Here is a 26733-nt window from a genome sequence, read left to right on the forward strand (position 1 = left end):
TATGGACAGTTTTTCTTTGCCTTCTCTGAGGGCATGGAAATAAAGGGGGGTATCTTATGATTCTTCCTACAATACTTAATATTAAACCAAAGTAACCCCTCATTATTCTTGGAATTAGTCGTCCTAAATGTGAATTCAGCTAGTCAATAAATATTTATCTCTTGCAGTTAAAAACTTCTTCCGACACATAACAGGCTCAGACTGTTATGATTGAGGTGATTGAGGCAGAATATAGGATGCATGCATACACATAGAATTACAGACAAATACTAGGGACAAGTGAGCTTCCACCAAAAAGTATCTTTGGATGGAATTACAAATTTCCAAATTTCCTTTATGTAGAACTAATACAGAACAGATGTGTGTGTGTGTGTGTGTGTGTGTGTGTGTGTGTGTGTGTGTGTGTGTGTATTTAAGACTGCTAGCACTTCTATATTGTCACAATTTTTACTCCTCAGTATTTCCAAAGGTTAACATCTTCTGTTCTGCTAGCTTGCAGAGAACCCAAGTCTGCCTCCAGCAGACTAATACAATAATCAGCCCTTATTGCTTAAATTACTGCAGTTCAACATATAATAAAAATACTAACAATCCCAAATTACATGAAAGAGAAATAAAACAAATCCCAGACACCAGCTAACATATTTTATTGTAGTTCATATGCAAACTGCTTTTTTAAAAAAATATGGAATAGTTTATATCATGGGAAAAAGCTTTCCACCTGTTCTGAAGCCTTTGCTTCTAAGGTTAAAATTCTCAAGCTATGAAGCCAAAAGGAGAGTATGTAACATTTTTGCAAGCAAGTACATTCCCAGTATTACTAACTATGTTGCTATAGCCCTGAGAAAGGGACAGATACATCCATCCTAAGTGATACTGAAGCTCTGGGAAAACAAGCAGCATGAGGCAAAAGTTCTCCCCAATGGGAAAATGAACCAATATGTCTACAGCATTGGGGTAAAATACCATTTTTGCTCCACTTTCAGATATACTGGTATCAAAATAGGGGGAAGATTACTCTGCTCTTGAATACCAACAACATTCAGTGAAAATTGGGATCCAGAGCCAAATTTGAACTGATACAAACATCAGGTACAAGCTGATTATGAATCACTTGCCAGATGCCCATAAGCAAAAACAAGGCATATAGAAGTACTCTTATAAAAATAATAAACTATTACTAAATAAAACATCAATTCTTAGATTTTATAGAATTTGCAGTCATGGCAAGTTAATGAATATGTTTCTTGATGGAATATTCTTTGCAAGAATATAAAAGGTCAGGTCTCTTTTGATAAAGCAGAATATGCAATCAAGTTTTCCTTCTGCTTCATGTACATTTTACCATCAGCATGGGAATAACCGTCAGCGATAAACTTATTTATCAGCCTCAAAATAAGTAGAGGAAAAATTACAACCAATAAATGATTTCTAGCATTTGAAGGTCAATATATCTACTAAATGAATAACAGCAAGTCAGAGGAATTCCACTTTTTTGAATAAATAAACCATTTTCCATTTTCTATCCTTACAGTAAACCATTTTCATTATAAATGGTATTTTCAGTTGTTTGTGAGAAATCTGGATACCTGATTGTCAAATTGTTTCTTGATTATAGTATTGTGGATATTCTGATTGTATATTATTCAACTCACCTGCACTTATAATGCCCTAATGTCATCAGATTATATTACTACCCAAGTCCATCTTTTATTTCCTTATTTTATTCCAACTGAAAGGCAATTTTATAAAAAAATAATCTGAATCTGCTACCCAAATTTTTATTCCCCTAAAAAACACAGAATCTTTTTTTTCTTTTGAGGTAGAAGCTTTAATTTATAATAACACAAGCTACTACACAACCTCAGTCGCATATCAGACTGGATTTGTATTTTTGACAAACAATATATCACACAGTAGGAAAATGGCAATACTGTCATAGTTAATGAGTCTTGAAGGAAAGCAACAAATTTAAAATGTGGTATTGATATTTTTGCAGGGCCACCCGGTCTTTATTTCATTGTATGCATACCTTGGTTTACCTCCCTATTCTCAGAGCAACCTGGGCTCCCCAACACCCCCAGTCCATGGCCACTACTGTGGGTTGAGCCATTTGGAACCAGGCTGCGGAAGTAGTGGGCACACATATCCCCACTTGCATGAGTAGTGGGCAAGAACATACACATGTGCTCCATTTGCACATGGAACTGTGAGCATGCGTGTGCTTGCCTGCCGTTCATGCAGAACCCTCCCCTTGTCCACAAAGCCGGAAATATTAGGGAACTATGAATTAGATTATCTTGGCTTTACAAAAATCATTGCAAAAAATCATGTTCAGTTCTTAATTATATTCTTCTTATATTCATTATTATGACATTATGACAATATTTGGTTTGAACTGAAAATTAATACAGGTTTAGAACATTAGTATTAAAAACAGAGAAGAGAGATAAGCAATCAAAATTCTTAGAGTGGTACAATAATGTAATAATATTTTCAATGGAGGAACAGGACAAAAGACCATCCTAGCATATTCCTGGTTTCAGACCTTAAATTGCACATTCAATGGCCAGCTGCTAAACAGGCTAGAGCAGCTTAATTCAGTGTGAGTGCACCTATTTGAAGATTATGATACAGATTCATCCTTTTCTTATATTCAACTCAGATTAATTTACTGCCTTGGCAAATGGCAGCATGTTACTAATCAAGTCTTGGCTCAGAAGTTAAGTCAGTCAGTCCAAATTCTGATTTACAGAAAACACCTTAATGGAACACAAGTTTTATATGCTAAATATTTATTCATTAATCAAATAGCAAAAACCCCAAACCACACAACAGGAAGAAACCAATAGTAAGCCATATAGTTTTAAGAATATCTTACTTTTTAATAGGTGTGCTTTTTGAAAGTGGAGACTTCAGCTGTTTTTTCTGTTTTGTCCTAATCATGAAATCATTGAAATCTAAGAAACAATTACAATGTATTTCATTTACCAGTATTAATAATTGGGGATTTTTTAATGTTAGAAAAACAATCCAACATTTCTCAGTCGAAACAATGAATTGAGAAGCCACAAAAATCCATATCCAGTGATAATATGAAATGTTTCACAGGGATATAAACATATATACAGACATACCTTGTTTCACTGTATTGCATTTTGCAGGCATTGCACTTTTTTTACAAACCCCTCCACCTGCAAAAAGCTTGACTGGCTGAAATTTCAGATGCTTAAACCTTTTTTAACAAGAGTATTTTTAATTAAGCTAAGCACATTATACATTTAATAGACATTTAATAGCACAGTGTAAACCTAATTTTTATATACACTGGAAAATCACAAAAAAGTGACTGCTATATTGTAACGTTCGCCACTTATTGCACTGGTCTTAAAACAAACCACTGTCTCTTGAGGAATGTGTTACAATTTAAATAGTAAAATGAGGACTTATATAGTCTAGCAAGCATAAAAATTCTCTAGCTCTATGATCTATTTCCTCTCAGAATACTGTACAGGTAGTCCTCGACTTACAAGTTTGTTTAGTGACCCACCCAAAGTTACAACAGCACTGAAAAGTGTGACTTAGGACCGTTTTTTCTGTTACCTTTCCAGCATCCACATCATCATGTGATCAAAATTCAGATGCTTGGAAACTGGTTTATATTATAGACTGTTGCTGTGTCCCAAGCTCATGACTTTCTGACAAACAAAGCCAATGGGGAAGCCAGATTCACTTAACAAATGGGGTTACTAACTTATGGACTGAAGTGATCCACTTAACAACTGTGGCAAGAAAATGGAGCAAAGGTCACTTAACAAATCTCTCACTTAACAAAAGAAATATCGGACTCAATAGTGGCCTTAAATTGAGGACTATCCTCTCCTTTTATGTGTTTCAGCTTAAAGAGTGTTTCTCAAAGGGGGGCGACGGCGAGACGGGCTCCAATGTCCATTTCCAGAGAGCGCTGGGCACGTCCACTTAGGTATATAACACTTGCTTATGTGAAGTCATATGAATTATATAATGAATTAGGAGAGTTGACAATCGGAATGAATCCGAAGATATATATATATCTTCTCTTTTTCCTACGAGTCGTGCCGGTCACCCTCCTGAAGAACCAAACGAGCGACAAACCTCCCCGAAATAACCCGACATTACCGCCAGCGCGGGAACAGTTCAAAACCGCTCTAACCGGTGAAAAGACCTCGGCGCATGCGCCCCAAAGCAAACCGTTCCATCCACCCACTCCACAGAGAACGATCACACCCGCCGTATCCGTTGGTTCGCGCGTGCTCGAGCGTCCAATCAGCAAGAGGGGAGAATCCGCGTTCCCACCCTGAAGCCGCTTCCAAACAGAGCGGCGAGAGTAGAGGGGGGCGGGGAAAGGACGACCTGCGTCGTCAGGCGCGACCTGCGTGAGAACGAGACCGGCGCGAGCAAGTTATGACGCAGTCCGTAGTAGTCCAGGGTGAGCGCGCACGTCGTTCTCAGTCCCTCTTATTATTATTATTTTTTCCTGTACTTTTTTCCTCCCTATTGTTCCATGGCGGATGCCTCCCTCCACTCTTGTTTCCTTTTTCCTCTCTCCCAATACAGTGGGTCAATGCGGAAACCAAATAGGCTGCCGCTTTTGGGATTTGGCGTTACGGGAACACGCGACTGTTAACAAGGTAACAAGCCCCGCCTCTTTTTAAAAAAAACGCGGCGTGCCCACTAGTGTGAGTGCATGCGTAGTTATGCTGCTCAAAGGTTCCTTGTTCACCCGCTTCCTTTCTCATTGTTTTTTTTTTTTTTAAAGGGAGGGGTCTTTACTTCTTTGTTTTGCCATTGTGGCCCATCCGCATAAGACCACAGCAAACAGGGTACCGAGTCAGAACGCGGCAACGAAGATTTCCCTCCTTTGTTGCCGAGGTGATTTCTGTCATCACTATCATTTGTACTGCCAGGGTGAGGCGCTACAGCCTTGTGTTCTCGCAGACTGGTTGCTGTGGTTACCGTCCCTCTTGGCGTTCTGTTGCCATGGCCACGATTCCAATGATGTCTGGGATTCCCGGCAAGCTGTCACGTGGAGTGACTCCAGCAAAATCCATCGACCCCTTTTATATTTTAAGATCGGATTGGACGCCTTTTTCTTCCTTGATTCACGTGGCTCCGCACGGATATGCCCCTTCGGTTATTGATGAATTCTGTACCTTCAAGCTTCAAGCAACCAAGTGTTCTCCACGTTTATCTATCTCAGTCTATCCCAGGGGTCCCCAAACTTGGCAACTTTAAAACTTGTGGACTTCAACTCCCAGAATTCTCCAGCCAGCTATGTTGGCTGGAGAATACTGGGAGTTGAAGTCCACAAGTCTTAAAGTTGCCAAGTTTGGGGACCTCTGGTCTATCTGATCCTTCAGGTCTTCCAATGATGCGCTCATCACCTCTAAAGCAGAGTCCCTCCACCTCATTGCTGGTCTTCTCTTTCCACCCTCCTTTCTTATCCTTTTCTACAGAGCGAGATCTTCGCATAATTTGAACTTGATTTTGTGTGCCTCAAATAAGAACTCTGGGCTGTTTTATTCGGTGATCCATTGCTTGGTTTTATTGTGTGACCACAGTATATTCTCAGGCAGAATGGGACAACTTGCCTCAGCCTACTCACGACAGACAACTTGCCACAGGATAACTTGTTGCAGGACAATTCAACAATTCAATTTAATTGTTTAAAATAGTTTCAAAATATTTTAATTTTTGTCATTCCCATTTCATTTTGTCCCTCTTGGCATCCTTTCTTTAGTGATTCAAATCCACTGCAGTGAGTTGGCCATGGCAAATTAGCTGTGACAAGTTTGGCTGTGGGCAAATTGTTGTAGACCCATTCTCAGGAGTCTTCTCCAACACCAAAGTTCAAAATACGCACTTCTTTGCCCCATGCTATTTACTAAAAGCAAGTATACACATTACAATTTCCTTGGGGGTGCTTTTTTGTTAACCTTCAGTGAAAAGCTGAAGAAACCATCCCTAAATGGAAAAAAGGAAAACAAATCAGGTTCCATTATATCTGATTTGAAGGTCAGTGGGAGGATGGGAGGTTAAATGAAAGAATAGGCTATACTCGGAAGCATTCTGTATGAACTAGATCTAAAAAATTTAAAAATGTTAAAAAAAGCCTAGCCATTGAATAAGCTGTAATTCAGAAAAAGCTTATGCTTTTAACTTTTTTTCAGATTGAAAAGGTACTACAAAACTCCTCATTATTTTTCATTATTTTAATTAAAAGTATTATAATCCAGATTTGTTGGGTTATTACAGTTATTTTGTTTCTGAATAGTAGTGGTTATTTGTCCTTTTTTATTTCTTCATACAGTTATTAACATGAATTTTACTATATGATTTTGAGAGATTAGTGTTCGGTATGTTTTGAACCTGCTTACAAACTTGCCTGTCAAAAAATCCAAAGCCACCTTGCAGACTTGTAGTTGAAATAACTTAGAGGAGAATAATCTGTACAAGAAAACAAGATAAATGCATCATGTATTCTTTGAATCACACCAGTGGCTTTTGAAATACAATACGGAGTATACTCTTGAAAAGTTATTTTTAAATATTTGTGCTAGAATTTATAGCGCAGGTCCAAATTCAGTTTTGATTTGAAGTATTTTTTATTATTTTAGAAAGGACTTTATGATGAAGCATTAAGCAGTTTCTTTAGAAATGTGAACACTAGGTAAGTTTCTTTGGGAAGTAATATGTTAATTGAGACACTTGGTTTTAAAACTGTTCTGTATAGGTTGAGAGATTTTTTGTATTAGGCTTTGCATTGCTGAAAGTTAGCATTTTCTTCTATCTTATGAAAGATAAATGTCTTGCATTAATGGTATGACTTTATCGTTCACTGTATGTCATTGATGCTGTATAAGTAATCTGCTTTGTTGTAATCCTGTATGTGAGCAATTTAATGGGGGTTAATTAGGAGAGTATAGAATTGAAGCTTATATCTCTTCATGGCTGGATATGGGAAATTAAATCCAAGTGGGTAGGTTGTGTTGTGATATTCATATCAACTTGTTGCAGACTTAGAATAAGTTTCTTTGTAAATTGTCACTTAGATGAGATCTGTGGTGTAGAAATATATTTAATTAAATATTACACCATTGTCATAACTTAACTTACTCTGACTGTGCCATAATTCTAAACATAATTGTTTAGACTAATATAGTTCTGGTTTGTTTGTTTTTTTGTTTCTGGGCTATTAGGTCATAAATTGGCAGCAAACATTTGGGTGGATAGAGAGGATATTAACTGTTCATCCAATTTTTTGTAACTCTTAATTTCACTTGCTATCCTGCATAGCCTGAACAAAAAGCTATTTCCAAGCCAGCACTCCATTGCCTGCATGGTATAGTTGTATCTTTCTGGCTTGCTAATATATTGACCTGGTACAACTCCACCACTTTATCAAGTTGCACTGAAAAAAAACCCTTATTTGGCCAGCTTTTTACCTTCATGATAAGTACTGTAGGAAGATAGTGCTGATAATATTATAGTCTTCCAATGTTATCTAAGTATTTGATATCCTGCAAAAAGTGTTACATATGCCAAGCGTTTTTTCTTTTTTAATATTTATATTTCTCTTGTTTCTTTATTTTGCATTAGGAAAAGTATTTTTCAGTTTTTATGTGTCTATGTTTTTCTTTTATAAAATGAACATGATGTCACCTGCAAAGCCAGGCTGATCTTTATCCATGATTATAACTAACTGACTTCTGGTTTTTCTAGAACAGATGGTGACAATGCTGACATTTCCAAAGGAAAAATCTGTTCCTTAAAAGCACGTGTAAGAGGAGAAAATATTTAATTTAACTCTTTCTTTTGCTTTGTAGACTATACTGTAAAATGTCCCCAATTTGGAAAGTTTTATTTTCAAACATATTTACCCTGTAACTATTGAAATAATATTTACTTGATTGGTTAGACAAGTGAGGTCTTTGTGCCATTCAGCTTTATGTTTTATAAAACTCTATAATATCTGCTCATATTTTGCCCCTATTTTCAAATACATAGAGAGGGAAAGCAATGGTATATACTAGTTTCTTTGAAAAGTGAACTATTAGAAGGAACTTTACTGTGCATGTTATAGCACTGTTACAGCATGTCAGAAATAATTTATTTCTCACACATGCAGTACATACACACAGTACAGGAAAAACAAATTTTGTTTAATAAATTTATTGTGAGTATAATCTGAATAAGAAATTTTAAAAATGAAAACTAACATTTTTGCAGATAGATTACACAGAAAAATCTGCCTGCACAGATGCTTCTCTTAATGAAAAATTGAATTTATGGTTGTTGAATAACTTTCCCCTTTTTATATTCAGCTGTCAGAAAGGGTTGATATATACTAGTATCAAGATTATTTTCCTGAACTGTCTTGCTGCAGAAGTATTCTTGGCTTGAATATCATTGTTAAAACTACAAAGTTTAATCAGAGTTACTTCAAAAATACTTATGCTGGAGCTTAGAAAATATGTTTGTTGAGATAAGATCATAAGATCCAATTACCTAACACATAACGGCAAGTATTAGTTTAATAAAAGCATATCTTAGTATAAAAGTTACATTTAATGGTTTGTATGTAAATGTTTGTGTACATTTAATCCTGGAGCTATGTGATAATTACAAATTAGGGTACATTTTTCTGGAGTCAGTTTCTGAAAATTAAAAATATGTGAAAATTAAGTAAAGTAGATACCTACTTTATTTTTATGTCCTGTTTTTAAAAATTGGTTGAGTTAATTATTTTTAATCTATTCCCTAAGGCTCTACTGATTGACATGGAAGAAGGTGTAGTGAATGAAATTCTTCAGGGGCCATTAAGAGAGGTGTTTGATAGCAAACAGCTGATCACAGATGTTTCTGGCTCAGGGAACAATTGGTAAGAGTAAATTCAGTTTCATAAAAATCTTCAACCAAATTCTCTTTGAAAAACTTCAAATGCAATAGAAATTTTAAGAACTATTTTTTCTATCTTTTGCACTTACTGCAATCCCTGAAAGACAGATATTAAGATGAATATTTAAATCCCAAAATTATAATTGTTTTGCCAAATATCTCATATCCCCTGTTTTCATGCTTCCATAAATAGATATTTCATTTTTTTGGCATTTAATTATGTTGATCTATTCATTGTGTACTTTGTATCCTGATTTTCAGAATATAAACCTTTATATGATGGCTTAGACTTGTTCCAATAGGACAGTTGGTTGTAAATAGCACTTGAGGAGAGAAAACCATCCAGATGACACAAAAGCAGTTTGTCTGCCTGCCTTTTGAAATAACTCTCTTAGGACAGTCGGTAATAGCTGGTTTTGTGGCGAGGGGGAATCCAGCTGGTCCAAATTCTCCTATCAGGCACATACTCATCTGTTCATAACTGCTGCTGCTTCATTTCATTCAGTCATTTAAGAACAAATTGGAGCAGCTAACCAAAGAGAAAATTTAGACCTTTAAGTTCCCCCCCCCATCCCAATTTCATACAGACGCTCTTAAGAGAGATTTCAAATTATGTAGAAGGTATGTACAGGTAGTTCTTGACTAATAGCCACAATCATTTTAAATTGCCCATGAAGACTAGAAGGATGTGGACAGGGATGGGATCCTATCAGCATAACAATTGGTTCGGTGAGCAATAACCATCTCCTGCTGACACGCGGCACTCAGCTATGCAGCGCAAAGCAACTAAGGTTGGTTTAGCAGGGAATAAAGGACAGCCCAGAGCCTGGGCAGGTGGGTGGGTCCAACTGAAGAAAAGAAGATCTTCGGAGCGAACCAGTTCGGTGTCAGCTGCTCTTTGGAGCTACCGGTAATACAGAACCGGGCCGAACCAGTAGAATTCCACCTCTGGATGTGGATGAAGAGTGGCTTATTGGTGTCAGTTTAATTTGTTTCATGCTGGATTTTTTATTATTTCAATTATTTTTTTGTCTTCATGGTGGCAAAGAATGTCCTTAAACAGACAAAACACTTTGCCCTTTCTGTCTAGGTCAACCGGTTTTTGCCTTTGCTAGCTGTGGAATGGGAAAAGCGAACCAGTGGGACCAAAAGAGAAGGGTCTAAGAGGCCTGCTTCCATTTATCATGTGGCCTGTGCTTAAATTAGACATTAATGCATATGAGCTCAAAAGATGGCAAGTTAATATTAGCACTAAAATAGAAGGATAGCATATTAAAAATCTCCTATTTTCAGGGCTGTGGGTCACAATGTGTATGGATGTCAGTACCGAGAGCATATTGTTGAAAAATTGAGGAAAACTGCAGAGTACTGTGACTGTCTGCAATGCTTCTTTGTTATTCATTCAATGGGAGGAGGTAAGTATTGCTTTAGTCCTAGACATATAGCCATGTCAGGTGACATGAAAGAAAACTTGGCACATAGTGTTATATCCAATAAGAAATTTCCATTTGGTTGGAAATTGGAAAGAAATTTCTGACTTCTGAGAGCTGAATCCAGCATCATAGTTGTTCTTCTGTTTCCTGTGAGGCAACATTTTTCCAGGTTCCTTTCATTTCTACCTTGCTGGTCATGTTTTTAGAAATGCTGTCACATTGGGCAAAATACACCAATTGTTGTTTACAAAAAATCTGTAAAAACTGAATGAAGTAATTAAAAAGTTTACTACATTGAAAACAGGTGTTTAAAATAAGTAATATCTTGCAATGTTTCATTGGCCTCAGAAGATATATTCATTAAAATTATTAGTGGATCTCAGTGGAATTTTTTTAAATTACATTTTTCTTTATGTTTATCTACAAAAATCGTGATGCTGTTAGCTTACTTTTGAGTTTTTTGATATATACTGGTATGAGAGTTCTTGCATTTCATAATGCCATTGTCTACGACATTTTCTCATAGGTTTTCCAATAGCTGTTGTCTGAGATAAATTGTATAAAAATTGATTTTGAATTTTTAAAAAATTCTTATAATTTGTAAGACAGGTCATTTGTCATTGTAGTTATTTCCTTATTTCTTCTAGGAACAGGATCTGGTCTTGGTACATATTTACTAACAGTGCTCGAAGATGAATTTCCAGAAGTATATAGATTTGTGACTTCAGTTTATCCATCTCGTGAAGATGATGTCATCACATCTCCATATAACAGTGTATTGGCTATGAAGGAACTCAGTGAGCATGCTGACTGTGTGTTACCAATTGAAAATGAGGTAAGCATTGTCAGGGCCTGAGAATTTACATTAGAAGGGTAGTTCTTTTCCATCTTTAATACAAACTTCACAGTACAAATGTTGAACTGATAGTTCTGCATGTTTTTTCCATTGTAGAATTATTGTGAGTCAAGTCCAATGCCACCTTTGTTTTTTAAAGTGAACAGAAAATAAAATTTTTGCACTTTTAATAAAAACAAAATATTTTCTTATTAAACAATATGAATGAATGTATACATATATGTGTGTGTGTTTGTGTGTGTGTGTGTATGTATGTGTATACATGTCTATGTATGTGTGGATGGATGGATGGATGGATGGATAGATAGATAGATAGATAGATAGATAGATAGATAGATAGATAGATAGATAGATAGATAGATAGATAGATAGATAGATAGATAGATAGACTGATTAAATATACTGTGATTTCTCTTCAGATTGTGTAAAATTTTCACCTTTTATGTGTATATTATTGTACGCCTATAAGAATATATTTTTTTTCTTCACTTAATAGGAATTAAAGATTTTGCTTGGTTCTCTGCATTGATTTAGCATGTTTTTGGATGTTAAATTTGTGAAGCATTTTGCAACTTTTTAATTAAAAATTACTTTATAATTACTTTTAATAACAACAATATTGTTTATGGATATGTCCAATCTTTAGGATCCCAGGGCAGTGTAAATTGTATTCTCCTGTTCATATTTCCATTGTGAATTGGACTGAGTGATATTGACGATCGACAATCACATATTGAACATCTATGACAGAGCATGCACCTTGCCTTGGATTTTTCCTCTTCCTAATCCAACTCCGTAATTGAAAGCACTGTTTAGAATATTATAAGCTCTACCCATTTCATGGAGCTACTCTAAGATTAATTAAATCTATCATTCTATTATAAAATCCAGTCCATTGTAGTTTTGCTTATTTTGTCTTTTAAGGTTTAAATATATTTGAAACAAATTAGAAACATAAGGCTGCATTCCTGCATTGTGATGAACTTCTTTGAAAATTTCCTTCTCAATGGCTTTAATTAGAACTATACAATAATTTGCATAATATAAATGTTTTTTACTGTTTTTTTTCTTCCAAAGTCTTTATTTGACATAGTTAGTAAAATTAACCAGATGACCAACTCTGGAAAGCTAGGATCAACTGTAAAACAAAGCAGCTTGGTGACTTCAAGTGCAGGTGGAATAAAACATCTTCAAGAAAAACCTTTTGATGCTATGAACAACATTGTGGCTAACTTACTATTGAACCTGACCAGGTGAACTTTTAAGCTTTCTAATAAAAAATAAATTGTCTTTATACTAAAATACATTATCTTGTTGAAATAAAGCTTATGCATTTTCCTGCAGGACATAGTCACTAGCTTCTTTGCAAGTAGCCACCTCCTTAAAAAATTATGGGTGTTGTTCTTTTCTGGGGGAGGTTTAAAAGGCCAGGTGCTGTGAGTGGCAGAAAATTAAAATAAATAGTTGTAAAGATCCCGACCAGCACACTTGCTAAATTGAAAGGGTAAAATGCATTCTTTTAGTTGATGCTCTGTTTGGCTTTGAGTGGAATGTTTAAAACTTTTTTTCTACAGCATTTCTGTATAATGGATAAACAGAGGTATAACTTTGCAAAATATCAGCATATCCCTATGTAGAATTTCTATCAGCCTGGGTCTTGTAGTACGGGCACAGTAACAGGATTTTTATTTTCCTTTTCTACCCTTCTGAAATAAGTATTATGATTAATCTGATTGGTAAACTCAGAGTTACTAAAGCACTACATAACTTGGCAGAGAAGATCTGTAATCTTCTCAAGCAGGGAAAGAACTTTTTGATTTTATACAACTTTTATATGTTATTTTCAGCTCTGCTAGATTTGAAGGATCTCTTAATATGGATCTTAATGAAATCAGCATGAACTTGGTTCCCTTTCCTCGACTTCATTATCTAGTTTCCAGTTTGACTCCTCTTTATACTCTGGCTGATGTTAATGTGCCTTCTCGAAGGTGAGTATTGTTCCTAGAAAGGTAACTTGTCAAAAATAGCAATGTGCTTTGAAGACTCCCAATTCTTGGCTGCTTTATTTTTACATGTAAATGACAACTGTATACTAAGTTGAAAATGAATCTGCTTTGTAACATCCATAGGGGAAAAATTAAATTTCTTTGGATCAAAGATCAGCAGTCTAAATAAAATATAATTAAAAGAAAAAATAGTGCTTAGCCTTGCTTGCTCATCTTCAGTTATGCTTTCCATTTCCATCCATTTTGTAGTTTTAAGCCTCTGGCATATTATTTGCTAACTGCACTGAGAAGATAAGCAACTGGCTTATCTTTCGTGTTATCCTTTTTGTATATTGATATTATTACTGCTAGTTCTCAACCCTTTGTGATGTGAGCAGTTTGATTGATGTGTGTAAATAAGGATGCTAAAAATGGAATAATTCATTTTCATTATTTCAGGTAATGTATAATTAAAACCTAGGACCTTTCTGACCTAAGGATTGTATTAGTTTAATTACATCTCTTCAGGAGACATGAGGCTTTCTGTTCACTTGACCAGAATCCGTACTGCTGTATTGTCAGAATCTGCAAATAAATCTGATTTTCTTTTCCTTTTCAGGAGGATTATATTGTTTTTTGAAATGCCATAGGACTTGTACGTGACCTTTTGGGAATGAGGGAATTGTAGGAAATAAAATTCAAGAATATGTTCCTACTATTCGTACCTACAGTATTGTTTCTAAAAGCTTGCAACCAGAATATATACAAAATACGTATTTATCTTATTTGGCATATATTCTTAATACTGTTAAACAATTCCTCTATTTTTTAGGTTGGATCAAATGTTTTCTGATGCTTTTAGCAAAGAACACCAGCTGTTACGAGCTGATCCAAGACATAATTTGTACCTTGCTTGTGCCCTCTTAGTCAGAGGAAACGTACAAGTTTCAGATCTTCGTAGAAATATTGAACGGTTTGTACTAAAACTTATGTTCTGAAAAATTATTAACTGCTTTTTCAAAGGCCAAAATATAGCATTTTTGAAATAATCTCTTTTTAATGCCAGTTACACCTATGTTGTAAATGATTATATTGTTGAGAATACAGAAACATTTTGTAATTTAATCTTACATTTTCTCTAACGTAGAATTTGATGTACATGTAATGTAATGTAATGTTAATATCTTTATGTATATATCAAGCCCTGTGAGACTACAAGTCAAAAAAAACAAGAATCACTTGGATTTCTAGAAATATCTTTATTGCTAGGAATATGTAAGAATCATAAAGTCTACAAAATCATTATGCTGTAGAATTTACATCTGCTGTATTAAGGCAGGCCTATTCTTTTTCTTGTGTTTCCACCACCACCGTATCCCTGGATTCAAAAATCTCTTTTGTTACAAAGCTGTTTTCTCCCTTAAGAGTCTTACTGCCTGTGTTCCCAAGATCTTTTAGGTATTCCATCACAATTCAGTGTGGTTTAGAAACTAGCATACAGAATGTAAAATTCAGATTTAGTATCAATTTTTGACACGCACTTCCATTAAAAGGCTAGTTAGAATGTCTTTATTGCATACTGGTGCTGTGGACATCAGTTTAAATATCATTGGAAATAGTTAAATCTGCCACTAACTTTTGCTTTATGTAATAGTATCTTCTCCAACTAGGCTACCTTGAGATATGCTAGTCTAATGTCAGTCACAATCTGACTTTATTGCCTAGAATTATAGTTCATTTATGAAGCATAATATAACACTACTGCTTCCTATTATTTCAAGCCGTTATTTTCTGGTTGCAGGTTGAAGCCTTCACTTCAGTTTGTATCCTGGAATCAAGAAGGATGGAAAACTGGTTTATGTTCAGTACCTCCAGTTGGCCATTCTCATTCTTTGTTGGCACTGGCAAATAACACCTGCATTAAACCAACTTTCATTGAACTAAAAGAGAGATTCATGAAGTTGTACAAGAAAAAGGTATGCCCTAAAATGAGAAGTCATACAACTATTTTAATTTCTTTATTTGCACTTGTGTTAAAGTCCATATTAGAAAATGCTCTGTATCGGGGTGGGAAAACTACTCATACCAGTTAGCTTTCCTGTTTATAGACTGTAATAAAGTTATAATATATTTGAAGATATATAAATGGCCAGTTGACTGCTGTGAAAAGTTATAAAATGAAAATGGGAGAGAAAGGGAACAAGAAAAAGACTGTGTCTGGCTGTGTGTGTATGTGTGTGTGCGTGCGGGCGGGCGTGCATGCGTGCAAGTGGTATCCTAGAGCAAGAGTCTTCAAACTTGGCAGCTTTAAGACTTGTGGACTTCCACTCCCAGAATTCATGAGTTAACATGACAGGAGGAGGAATTTGGGGAGTTGAAGTCCACATCTCTTAAAGCTGTCAAGTTTGAAGACCCCTGTCCTAAGAGTGTAAAAAACTACAGTCCATTGATTTTCCACCATAAATAGCCATTTATTTACTTTCCAATTTTGGGAGAATAATTTCATTTACGTGGAATATTTATTCCAATAAAGTATATACTGCATGACTGAAGTTAATACTTGTTTCTGCAGGCTCACCTTCATCATTACCTACATGTTGATGGGATGGATCAAAACTATTTCTCTGAAGCACTTTCATCACTGTCAAATTTAATAGAGGACTATAATCAGCTTGAAGCTGCTAACAGTGGGCCTGCAGTAGATCCACCAAGACTGAAGATAGTGATGTAGCAATGTGGGGACATAGCAGGAAGAAATTCAATATTTGCAAAAAATGCACATGCAGTCTAACCCATGGTGAGTACTGAATTCAGTTGGAAAAATTCAGTTCTGGCTGATCAAATTCTTAACAAATGATCTTTTGTGACAATCAGAAGTACTGTTACTCTTGAAAGTCAGTGGAAACATTCAGTCTGCCCAACAGTTTCATAAAATATTTTTTTATCTTGCACAGAGGCTGTATGGAGATTGGATAATGCAAATCTCAACTTACATATTGTGAAATGCACTTTTATCTTAAGTACTGTTTTATTTTTATATGTATTTTTTATATGTATTTTTGAAATGAGCACATTTTGAATATAAATATTTCTCATGATATTTTTATTAATAGTTTAATAAATGTAAAAAAAATCCCTTGTGTTGAACTTGGAATTATTACCTGTGCAATAGTTGATAACTATGTCCTATTGACCTATGTGGTTCATTGCAGACAGAAATCCCCATATGAAATGAAAACAGACTAGTCTAAAACCCAGTTCCTTGTTTCAGATTCTATCAGCTACTCCAGTTTAACTGAGGTTTAGGCATGCATACTGCTAGTTTCACTGCCTGTTACTCTGATTCAGAGCCAAATGCAATTCAGTCTTTCAGAAGTCTGTGGCTTTGAATAAGATGCATTTTTCAATGTGTTCAGGGTGAAACACTGTCATAACACTTTCATGCAGACCAGGATCCTTCCTGTTTTTATTGATGGTCGGGTAGAAAGTATAACAAAAATGACAATTATAGAGCATATCTTGAGGTTGAGAGAAAAATGAAATTCTACAGTCTCTATTTCTACAAAAGTATATTTACAGTATTGCTAGTTTTGCTATGCTGTTGACTGAAATTTGGGGAGTTACTGCTAAATGCAAACTAAATTATATAGCCATTTTGAGTTATGAAAGGTGGACATTTTAGATCATGTTATGGTACAGAGATATTTTGAAAAAGATACCTACCTTCTCCAGAAACATGCATTTTTTAAAGTTGTAACAAGCAAGCCAAATCTATAACATAAAATGGGTCCATCCATATGCATGAAGACATTTTTCTCAAGTACAATAACCACGTTGAAGTAAATCTGTTTTATTATGTTCAGGAGTTGTGTTGAAATCAGTCCACTAGTTGTTTGCTTCTGTAATACTGCTAATAAGTTTTTATTCCATACACTTCTTTTTTTATTCCTACAGTTTCAAGGCATTCAAAACTATTTTAAAATAATCTTCCTGCTTATTATTTTATATACTGGGTAGCGAACGGCATCCAGTATGGACGTGTCCACCTTTTTCATGGTAAAAAAAGAAGGAGGAGGTATTTACTTCCCACACATTTCTTATAAAAGCCTGAGTTCAGAAAACAAGTCTCTTGGTTCATTGCATATCTTCTGACACACACAAGATGTAATCCACATCATCTTCCACTTGATGGGTGCTTCTTCAGGGCAATCAAACTGTACTGTAATCATTACAGACTTATTGGGTATGCAGCATCTCTTATCCAGGCAGATTCCACAAAACATCGGTTTGTATATTTGTCTACTTGTGCAACCAGAGAAGACTAGCTTCTCAGCTTCAGCAAGCTGAAATGTGGGCCGACATGTTTTTCCTTTTGGAATCTCAAAAATAAACACAGAATACAGTTGAAATTATGGTCAAAATGCATATTACATTGTAGAATTTAAGGCAGCTTTTTAAATGCCCTTACATAATTTGGTCAAGGAAATTTATAATGTGTGTGTTTGGGGTAAGGCTATATGTTTCAAGATAATCTGAATTAGAAATTAATGATGGCTAAAGTTCCTCCCAGCTTTGTTTGAACAGGATGGGCTGCCAGCACAAGAACTCATGCAACTGATGTAAAATGTCTACTCCCTCTATCAGAATCGCTAAAACAAAGAGAGAAGGCAACAAATCCCTAAATAGAAGTAACTGATAGATTAAAAAGCAATGTAGGAAAAGCCCACAGAATTATAATAAATGAGCTATTAATCCTGACTCCTGTTCCTCAGCCCTTCTATTTCCTAGCCCCATAACTCAACTGAAGGGCAAAATGATAGTTTTGCACAATCATCCATGCACTGTATTTCTTTTTAAATCTGCATTCCTTTAAGCATTTGCTCTCTCAGTAAGGAGGCAGTTTGGGCATCACAATTTACCTTCAGAATCTTTGTAAAATTTGCTTGGCAGGGCTGGATATAACACAGTCTCTTTTCCTTCCTCATTTCACATTGACTGTTTCCATTGGTCACCCTGTCAGAGATGCCAATACCACAAGTTCGAGAGCAAGGTGTCCATGGAGTTGTTTGTATCAGGCATTTCTTTTTCAAAACAGGAGGAACATTTCTGAAAGCTAAAAGGTAGAAATATGTTAAAAATTTTACATTTTAATCTAAAGGCTAAAAATATTGAATGATAACCTCTAATCAGGGCTCAGTGAACAAACCATAATATAAGATAAAATATGATAAAAATGATTTTAAAAATCCATTTAAGTTTATGAGATATTTAAGTTTATGAGGTTCAGGTTTTTGCAGAATTGGCTAATGGATGTGTGCCTCTTCAAATTTTATGATTTTTTTCGAGACTGATACCTCAGTCCCCTGAAACTTGGAAACATGTTATGTTTCTGTCTTATTCTTGAACTTAATTCTATAAGAATTGTATTTTCTTTGAGATGAATGGCCTTAAAAATTTGCAGCACTAACAGTTCTGGGTTAAACTGTTTTTAAAGTGCCCATTAGCAAATCCTGATGGAGTTTCAGAGGATGACTGACCAGATATAAAATGCATAGCTCAAGAGACAAAGCAGAAGAGCCAGGATACCTGGGAAGTAAACAGCAGCTTAAAATCTCAGTGCAGGAAGCAAAGTAAAAACCTGGCACAGATCTGAAATAAATAAAGCAAGGTTACAAAGCTGTATTTTTTTTTTTTTAACAGATAGCATATTCAGATTTATTGTATGTAAAATAATTGCATTGCCTTTACTAAGGGGACTTGTTAACTAGGACAGTAAATGAGGAAAGCAAGAAAGATAGCGGACATTCCAATAAAGCTTTGCATCTGGCAAAATAAACAACTCTGAAAATAATTATTTATAATATCGCGTGCAAACCATGCATTTATAGCATAAAAGTGGTGCTGCTTGAACTATAATGATTTTTTTTTTTTTTAGAATTTGAGGCAGCATTTCCATAATTGCTTATTTATCCTAATCTGTCAGGTGTGAGAAAAGGATTGGTAATCCTTGAATCCCCAAATTAAAAAATGGAGTTTCCCACCAAGCTCAAAGCGGACATCAGCTTTTCTGGCCCTGTGTTTGAGCCTCTTCACACTGCTCTGACTCATCTAGAACACCGGGGGGGCGGGTATTTGAGGATACTTTTTGTGGATTTTAGTTCTGCGTTTAACACAATTCTTCCACATAGACTAGTGTCTAAACTTCTGGACCTTGGGCTTTCTTATTCAGTCTGCCTTTGGATTATAGATTTCCTGTCTGGGCCACTCACAGAGGGTCAGATTAGGTAATCATACCTCTTCAGCCCTTATTCTTAACACTGGTACACCACAGAGTTGCGTGTTGAGTCCCTTACTCTATACTCTTTATGTGCATGACTGCATTCCCACTCACACTAGTAATACTATTGCTAAATTTGCAGATGATACAACAGTGGTGGGACTTATCTCTGTGGGGATGAGCCTGCCTACTGAGATGAGGTGTACCAGTTGCTTTCATGGTGTGGAGACAATAACTTGGTCCTCAACACCAATAAAACCTAGAAGCTTATGGACAATAGAAGGAACAGATCAGACATCCAGCCCTTGCTTATCAATGGAGACTAAGTGGAGCAAGTGGCCAGTTTTAAGTTTCTGGGTATTACCCTAAAAGAGGACCTGACCTGGGGTGCCCACTTTGCAGCCCTGGTCAAAAGGACCCAGCAGAGTTTATACTACCTGAGACTTCTCAGAAAACAACAACTGAATGAAAAACTGCTGGTGACCTACTACTGTACCATTGAGAGCATTTTAACATACTGCGCCTCTGTATGGTTTGCCAATTGCACAGTGGCAGATAGGAAAGCACTCCAGAGGGTTAACGTCACTGCCCAGAAGATCATTGGTTGCCCTCTCCCCTCTTTGGAAGAGCTTTATAGCTCCTACTGCCTTAAGAAAGTTCAAAACGTTCTCAAAGATCCATCTCATCCTGGGAACCTTTTTTTTTAACTATTACCATCTGGCAGATGGTACAGAATAATAAAAACAAGGACAAATAGGCTGAAAAACAGCTTCTATCCCAGGGCAGTAGCTCTTTTGAATTCTGCTGTATAGTGCAGTGTTGGTGTGGTGTCGGGGGTTTCCAGTTCAATGTGTAGAGGGTGGAGGATGTGTGTTTGTGTTATTTTCATGGTCATGGTCACGGTCACGATGTGCACTGAAGATGGTGTTCGATTTCATTGTATGAGGTGCAATGACAATAAAGTAAACTAAACACCATGCAGTGGGCCAGGCACTCCTTCCTCCCCTGCCCTCCCAAAGAAAGCCAATCTCTCAAGGTAGACATTTCACATGAGATCGCAGAAATCACACAAGATCTCATGATAATGCCAGAATATCCTGAAACTTTAGCAGCCATGTGCGTGATTTAGAATGAATTTTAATTTGGCAGGGAAGTAGAATATTCTTGGATATCTGGCAAATGTGGAGTGGCCAGCCCTGTCCTCAAAACTAGTTGCTTTTTGGTTAAAAAAAAAAAAAAAAAAGAACAGCCCTATGGCGAGATAGGTGGCAACTAAATTTAATAAATAAATAAATAATACTTATTATTAGCTTTTCCTTAATTAATAAGCTGACGTGTCTTCTGGTTTTTTATTTTTTAGTGCCAATAATATTTCATTGGTCCAATCTTGTATACCTGACATTATTCGATGATGTCTTGACCGCCGCGCTTCCAAATGCCCTGAAGCACATTTGGAACGTCCAGCTTTCTTTTTGTCTTTCAGCAATGCGCTGTCATTTGATGCTGACTTTGGGATGAATACCGGTGTGCATCCAATTGCACCATTCACACACAGGCACGAAAAGAGAGGAGAAGGCTGGAAAGATTGGCCATTGGTATAGTACACCCCACTCAGCTCACAGCCAACAGCTATGATATCTTGAAATAGCAAAACAGAATGAATAAACGTCAGGAAAATCAGTTAAATATAAATGTTGCAGGTGACATGTATGCGTATCAAGGAGATAGATGGCATATAAATTTAATAAATAAATAATGAAGCAGTAATTAGTATTAAAGAGAGTTTCACATTATGCAAAACACTTTGCATGCTCATAAAACACATATGCGGGTTTGTTAAGATTTGAAGCCACCTTGCTGGATATTTCATATTTTCTTCAGTATTTTCCGTAGGTAAGAAAAGAGGATCTAATGGTAATATCTCTATCATCTCAGCTTTCTAATCCTAAAAAATCCTTTTTAAAGGGGAGGTCTGTTTAGTTGGCTTTGGAAAGCTCTTTGGTGGTATTAGATTTCTAACAATTTAGGAAGTTCCGGTTCAGAAATTAACTTGTTCAATTAATTCTCAGTCTAATTGATAGCTAAAGATAACATTGCTCTGTGGTTTCAGAGAGTGATACAAGCCAGTCTTTCAGAGTATGCTTGCTTGTCTCTGTTTTGGGAGAAAAATTGCAGGGTACAGAATGTGGGTCAGTTAAGAGTGCCCTTTCTTTGCAGCCCTGCTGCCCTTCTATACGAAATAGAAAAGAAAACAGTGAAGACTTACATGCACATATTCCTCTTTCATACCTAGGCTTATCTGCAGAATAATCACAGTAGAGTCCCTTGTGCTGGTCACAGACCTCTGCTTCATTACAGGTGGTGTTTGCTTGTTTGGCACACATCCAGCAACATCCACAGCCATCTCTCACCAGGCTCACCCCAGGACTGCAGCTTGGCACAGGTGGGCATCTGCAGGGCCAGTGACATAACTCTTGGCGCTGATGCGGTTCACTGTTTGCTGCACTTTCTCGACTGTTTCCTTGCTGGTGCCTCTGGCCTGATGCCCTGAAAGAAAGCTTTCATACAGGTGGACTCATCTGAGAGCTGGAAAGCATGCAATGAAATATTACAACTTTCTTCCAAGCGCCACAAAAATCCTGAATATTAATACCCCTTTATTACAAGAGGGTGAGACACTCTGCAACCTGTACAATTATTTTTTTCACCGCAATGATTCCTAAAACACAACATAGCATAACACATACAAGTCTGCTTACGAGTCCTAATAGTAATGCCTAATGTGTTTCCCTACAGCCTGATTTCATGAGCCATTGAAGCATCAGGACCAAGGCAAGAGGACAATAGGTCTATCAATCTTCCCTGGCCAGGCAAGGGCAATCGTTAGCCTTGCCACAGAAAAAGACATTTCCTCTTATATTTCTGAGGCACAAGACTACTAACCAAATGACAACTATCCCTTACCAGTGATGTCAAGGCAAATTGGGCCAAATCAGATGTCTATGCCACATTGTGGTCTAAACATGACTTTTGTTCGCATGCAGGCATAGTGAAAACGGGTTTAACTAGACCGCAATTGACTTGCGTATCGCTGTGCTCTCTCCAGCTCTGGTTAAGATTCAAAGAGCCAAGTCAAGTGTGCTTAGTTCATCAATACATAAATTAAGAATCCAGATGGAAGGAGACTGTCTTGCATTACACTGGCTGTGAATGTGTTCCAAACAAGCAAACACTCCATATCATTCGGGGCACATGTTACCATACGACAGGTCAAGACAATTGCCTCAGGAAATAGATTCATTACTATATTTTTCTATTAATCAGGGTAAATAGTCAAAATAACTTGACTGGCCTTGAGAGAATATATACAGGTGAAACTCGAAAAATTAGAATATCGTGCAAAAGTTCATTTATTTCAGTAATGCAACTTAAAAGGTGAAACTAATATATGAGATAGATTCATTACATGTAAAGCAAGATAGTTCAAGCCATGATTTGTCATAATTGAGATGATTATGGCTTACAGCTCATGAAAAACCCCAAATCCACAACCTCAGAAAATTAGAATATTACATGCAATCAATAAAACAAGGTTTGTACATGGGACAGTATCGGACCCCTGAAAAGTCTAAGCATGCATATGTACTCAGTACTTGGTTTGGGCCCCATTTGCAGCAATTACTGCCTCTGCGGCGTGGCATGGAAGTTATCAGCCTGTGGCACTGCTGAGGTGTTATGGAAGATCAGGATGCTTCAATAGCGGCCTTCAGCTCTTCTGCATTGTTCGATCTCATGTCTCATCTTTCTCTTGGCAATGCGAGTTTGCTAGCCAATCAAACACAGTAATCCCATGGTCATTGAACCAGGTTTTAGCGCTTTTGGCAGTGTGAGCAAGTGCCAAGTCCTGCTGGAAAATGAAGTCAGCATCCCCATCTGCGGAAGGAAGCATGAAGTGCTCCAAAATCTCCTGGTAGACGGCTGTGTTGACCCTGGATTTAATGAAGCACAGTGGACCAATACCAGCAGATGACATGGCTCCCCAAATCAACACAGACTGGAAACTTCACACTGGACTTCAAGCATCTTGCAGTGTGTGCCTCTCCATTCTTCCTCCAGACTCTGGGTCCTTGGTTTCCAAATGGGATGCAAAAGTTGCTCTCATCAGAAAAGAGGACTTTGGACCACTGAGCAACAGACGAGTTCTTTTTTTCTTTAGCCCAGGTAAAACGCTTCTGACGTTTGTTGTTCAGGAGTGGCTTGACAAGAGGAATACAACATTTGAAGCCCATGTCCAGGATCCGTCTGTGTGTGGTGGCTTCTTGATGCACTGACTCCAGCCTCAGTCCACTCCTTGTGAAAGTCCCCAACACTTTTGAATGGCCTTTTCCTGACAATCTTCTCCAGGCTGCAGTCATCCCTGCCACTTGAGCACCTTTTTCTTCCACACTTTTCCCTTCCACATAACTTTCTATTAATGTGCACTTCTATTAATTTTGGGAACATCCAACTTCTTTTGCAATTACCTTTTGAGGCTTTCCTTCCTTATGGAGGGGTGTCAATGATGGTTTTCTGCACAACTGTCAGGTCAGCAGTCTTTCCCATGATTGTGATTCCTACTGAACCAGACTGAGAGACCATTTAAAGGCTCAGGAACCCTTTGCAGATGTTATGGCTTAATTAGCTGATTAGAGTGGGACACTTTGAGCCTAGAATATTGAACCTTTTCACAATATTCTAATTTTCTGAGATTGTGGATTTGGGGTTTTCATAATCATCTCAATTATGACACATCACGGCTTGAACTATCTTGCTTTGCATGTAATGAGTCTATCTCATATATTAGGTTCACCTTTTAAGCTGCATTACTGAAAAAAATGAACTTTTACACAATATTCTAATTTTTCAAGTTTCACCTCTATGTATGGACCAGGGCAGTTCATGGAGGAGAATGTTGATGCTACAAAAGGTTTTCATCCACTTTTACTATCAGTCTACATGGAAAATGCAAACCTGAAAATGTGTCCTTCTTTCAGACAGATACATTTGTATTTATCTAATTCAGTACATTACAGATGGATCTAACTATGGTTCCAATCACCCCAAAATTTAGATTGCACCTTAACGTCAAGAAAAAAATAATAATGACAACTGCAGAGAACACCCAAGTCAGAGTGCAGATCAACAATGATGCCATCAAAACAGTAAAGGAATTCATCTTCCTGGCCTCTAAAATGGTCCATAATGAGGTCTCCAGTCCTGAGATCAGAAGGCATATAGCACTTGGAAGATTAGTTAATGCAATTTAGCATCACTGGGGAAGCTAAAGATCTTACTTCAGCCAATTTTTTGAGAACCAGGCACATCTAAAATTGTTTCCTTTTTATTTCTTCGTTTGTATTTAATCCCATGCACTGTAACAACTCTTCCTTCAGCTCTAATTCTGGTTTAATTAATCAACAAAAAGTCCCTCTAATTCAAAACTCCTTTCCAAAATTTAAAAAAACTAACAGGAGTTGAGCAATCAATTATAAATAAAATTTAAAAGCAATAATATAAAATAAAATAGGCTAGCAGATCTGAGCTGCAAAAATCCAGAGAATCACCAGATGGCAGAAAAGCAACACAAAATATGACCTTATCCAGATTTTTGTAGCCCGGATCTGGTATCTGCTGAATATGTAATCAATAAATTCAGGTAAACCTTTAATCCCTCCTGCTGTAATCTGTAGTGTGGATCCGGATTATTTATGTCCTACACTTTGAAATGAAAGGAACTTGAGTCATTATGAAATATTCACACCAATTTAAGTAAGACTTTAATTCTATTAAGATAACAAAGAGCCAATTGGAAATTAATATTATATGATATAATCCAATTGCACTGCATCCATGTAAAAGAATAGCTTAATTTATGTTATTTAAATTATAGCATGATTTAGGAAGCACCTATTCACCGTAAAACAGGTAACTTGAATTTTGAAGAATATATAAAAATTATCTCTTAATAATCCGTATGTTTAATAGATCAACAGATCAGATCACCTTAACATTTTTAGATGTCCCCATTTTATGCCTTACAATAGTAATCTGTCTTTTTATAATTTGAATGTTCTACAATATATTCCTAATTTGGTCTTCTTGTGTTCACACTGTACAGAGTTAACACTTAAGCTTTCTCAATTAACTTCATAGGGAAAAAATTAAAATAGAAGCACTTTGTCGAAATCTCATGAGGGAAAGATGTTATTAAGCAAAACCCTTCTTCTGTAAATCCATAGTAAAAAGTGATAGAATTAACTCATAAAGCTTATTTCTGATAAATTTGGATAATTCTTAGGGTTAGTGGAAAGACAAATATAGTTCAAGTGACAACAGCTTGATAACATTCTGTACTTTTAGATAAAGTTTAGAACATGACTAATCCATGCTATGAAACTGCCAGACGATCCTAAACAAAGGACCTACAGCTTATATTGTGTGGTTATTTATACTCATAAAGGCATATACTGTACTTTATCAATTTATTGAAAGCTTTGAAGAAAAGGATTTTGATCAGGAAGTCTCAAAAATGTGACTTCACACACAGGCAACTAATGCAAACAAGTAGGAGCAATATGTTTATTATGCCCTATCCTTTTCTCAAAGTAAAATTGGCTTGTTTGAATAATAGATTAGCCTTTGATATAATGAGATCATCTTTCTAAAGAGCTTACTTACCTGCTGAGTATAAGGGATTGTAAGAAGGGTGGAGATGAGGACCCACTGCATTTTCTTGGGATGGCAGAAGTGAAAAGCAGAGAGTGAGTGAACAGGCTGAGCTGTGTGGGAGCCAAGACTATTGACAAAGTCTCCTCTGTCTACCCTGCCAGGTTCCTCTCTTCAGCACATTGACAAAGACCCACAGATTCATATTTAGAATCCTCCACAGAGGCGAAGCTTTGCCCTCAATCTGTCAAGTAGTTCTTTCTTTCTTCTGGGGCACCATCTCTTTCTTCCTTAGGATGGTTTGGTCACAGTGACTTTTCGGAATGTCTTTCATTCCTCATCTCATAACATTTTTTGGACCCTGAAGTATTCCACAATTTTAAAATTTAGATCCAGCAGATGCTGAGGGAGAGCTCTGTTGGCCTATTAGAAGGCATGGGTGAAAATAACATTTCGTTTATTTATTTTTATTTATTTAAATGATTTATAGATCCATGAGAATATCAGTATCGGGATGTAGCAATATTAACAAATCTCCAG

General features: G+C 36.5%; 2 protein-coding genes across 4 annotated transcripts; one reads left to right on the forward strand and one right to left on the reverse strand.

Moving 5' to 3' along the window:
- The first annotated feature begins 4248 nt into the window (after positions 1 to 4248).
- On the forward strand, positions 4249 to 21255 carry TUBE1 (tubulin epsilon 1). Of its 3 annotated transcripts, none has more exons than XM_026726591.2 (12): positions 4249 to 4468; positions 4597 to 4670; positions 6657 to 6709; positions 7762 to 7819; positions 8805 to 8920; positions 10231 to 10352; positions 11018 to 11205; positions 12304 to 12479; positions 13074 to 13214; positions 14044 to 14184; positions 15013 to 15187; positions 15784 to 17342. In XM_026726591.2, exons 1-12 carry the CDS (start codon positions 4444 to 4446, stop codon positions 15940 to 15942), a joined length of 1428 nt encoding a protein of 475 aa, XP_026582376.1. In that variant the 5' UTR covers positions 4249 to 4443; the 3' UTR covers positions 15943 to 17342. The 3 variants fall into 3 exon arrangements, 2 of the variants coding, with proteins under 2 accessions (XP_026582376.1, XP_087768966.1); XR_015739569.1 differs by lacking the exon at positions 4249 to 4468 and adding an exon at positions 20972 to 21255 and having other exon boundaries at positions 4493 to 4670; positions 15784 to 16008; XM_087912840.1 differs by lacking the exon at positions 4249 to 4468 and having other exon boundaries at positions 4596 to 4670; positions 7767 to 7819.
- CCN6 (cellular communication network factor 6) lies at positions 17309 to 26334 on the reverse strand. The gene is made up of 5 exons (XM_087912849.1): positions 26206 to 26334; positions 21755 to 22046; positions 20884 to 21126; positions 18131 to 18324; positions 17309 to 17590 (listed from the first exon to the last, which is right to left on the reverse strand). The coding sequence occupies exons 1-5, from the start codon at positions 26254 to 26256 to the stop codon at positions 17309 to 17311; spliced, it is 1062 nt and encodes a 353-aa protein (XP_087768975.1). The 5' UTR covers positions 26257 to 26334.
- Positions 26335 to 26733: the final 399 nt, after the last annotated feature.

The sequence above is a fragment of the Pseudonaja textilis genome, chromosome 1, assembly GCF_049901715.1.
Source record: "Pseudonaja textilis isolate UNSWEBS1 chromosome 1, rPseTex1.2, whole genome shotgun sequence".
In the NCBI taxonomy this organism is placed as follows: Eukaryota; Metazoa; Chordata; class Lepidosauria; order Squamata; family Elapidae; genus Pseudonaja; species Pseudonaja textilis.

Excerpts from the sequence above, each read along its gene's own strand:
- TUBE1 (XM_026726591.2), top strand. The coding sequence starts at position 4,444 with ATGACGCAGTCCGTAGTAGTCCAGG. Across the intron at positions 6,710-7,761 it reads TTTAGAAATGTGAACACTAG|AACAGATGGTGACAATGCTG; the intron begins GTAAGTTTCTTT and ends TGGTTTTTCTAG. Across the intron at positions 14,185-15,012 it reads CTTCGTAGAAATATTGAACG|GTTGAAGCCTTCACTTCAGT; the intron begins GTTTGTACTAAA and ends TTCTGGTTGCAG.
- CCN6 (XM_087912849.1), bottom strand. The coding sequence starts at position 26,256 with ATGCAGTGGGTCCTCATCTCCACCCTTCTTACAATCCCTTATACTCAG. Across the intron at positions 22,047-26,205 it reads CAATCCCTTATACTCAGCAG|CTTTCTTTCAGGGCATCAGG; the intron begins GTAAGTAAGCTC and ends CCTGTATGAAAG. Across the intron at positions 17,591-18,130 it reads ATTTTACAAAGATTCTGAAG|ATTCCAAAAGGAAAAACATG; the intron begins GTAAATTGTGAT and ends TTTATTTTTGAG.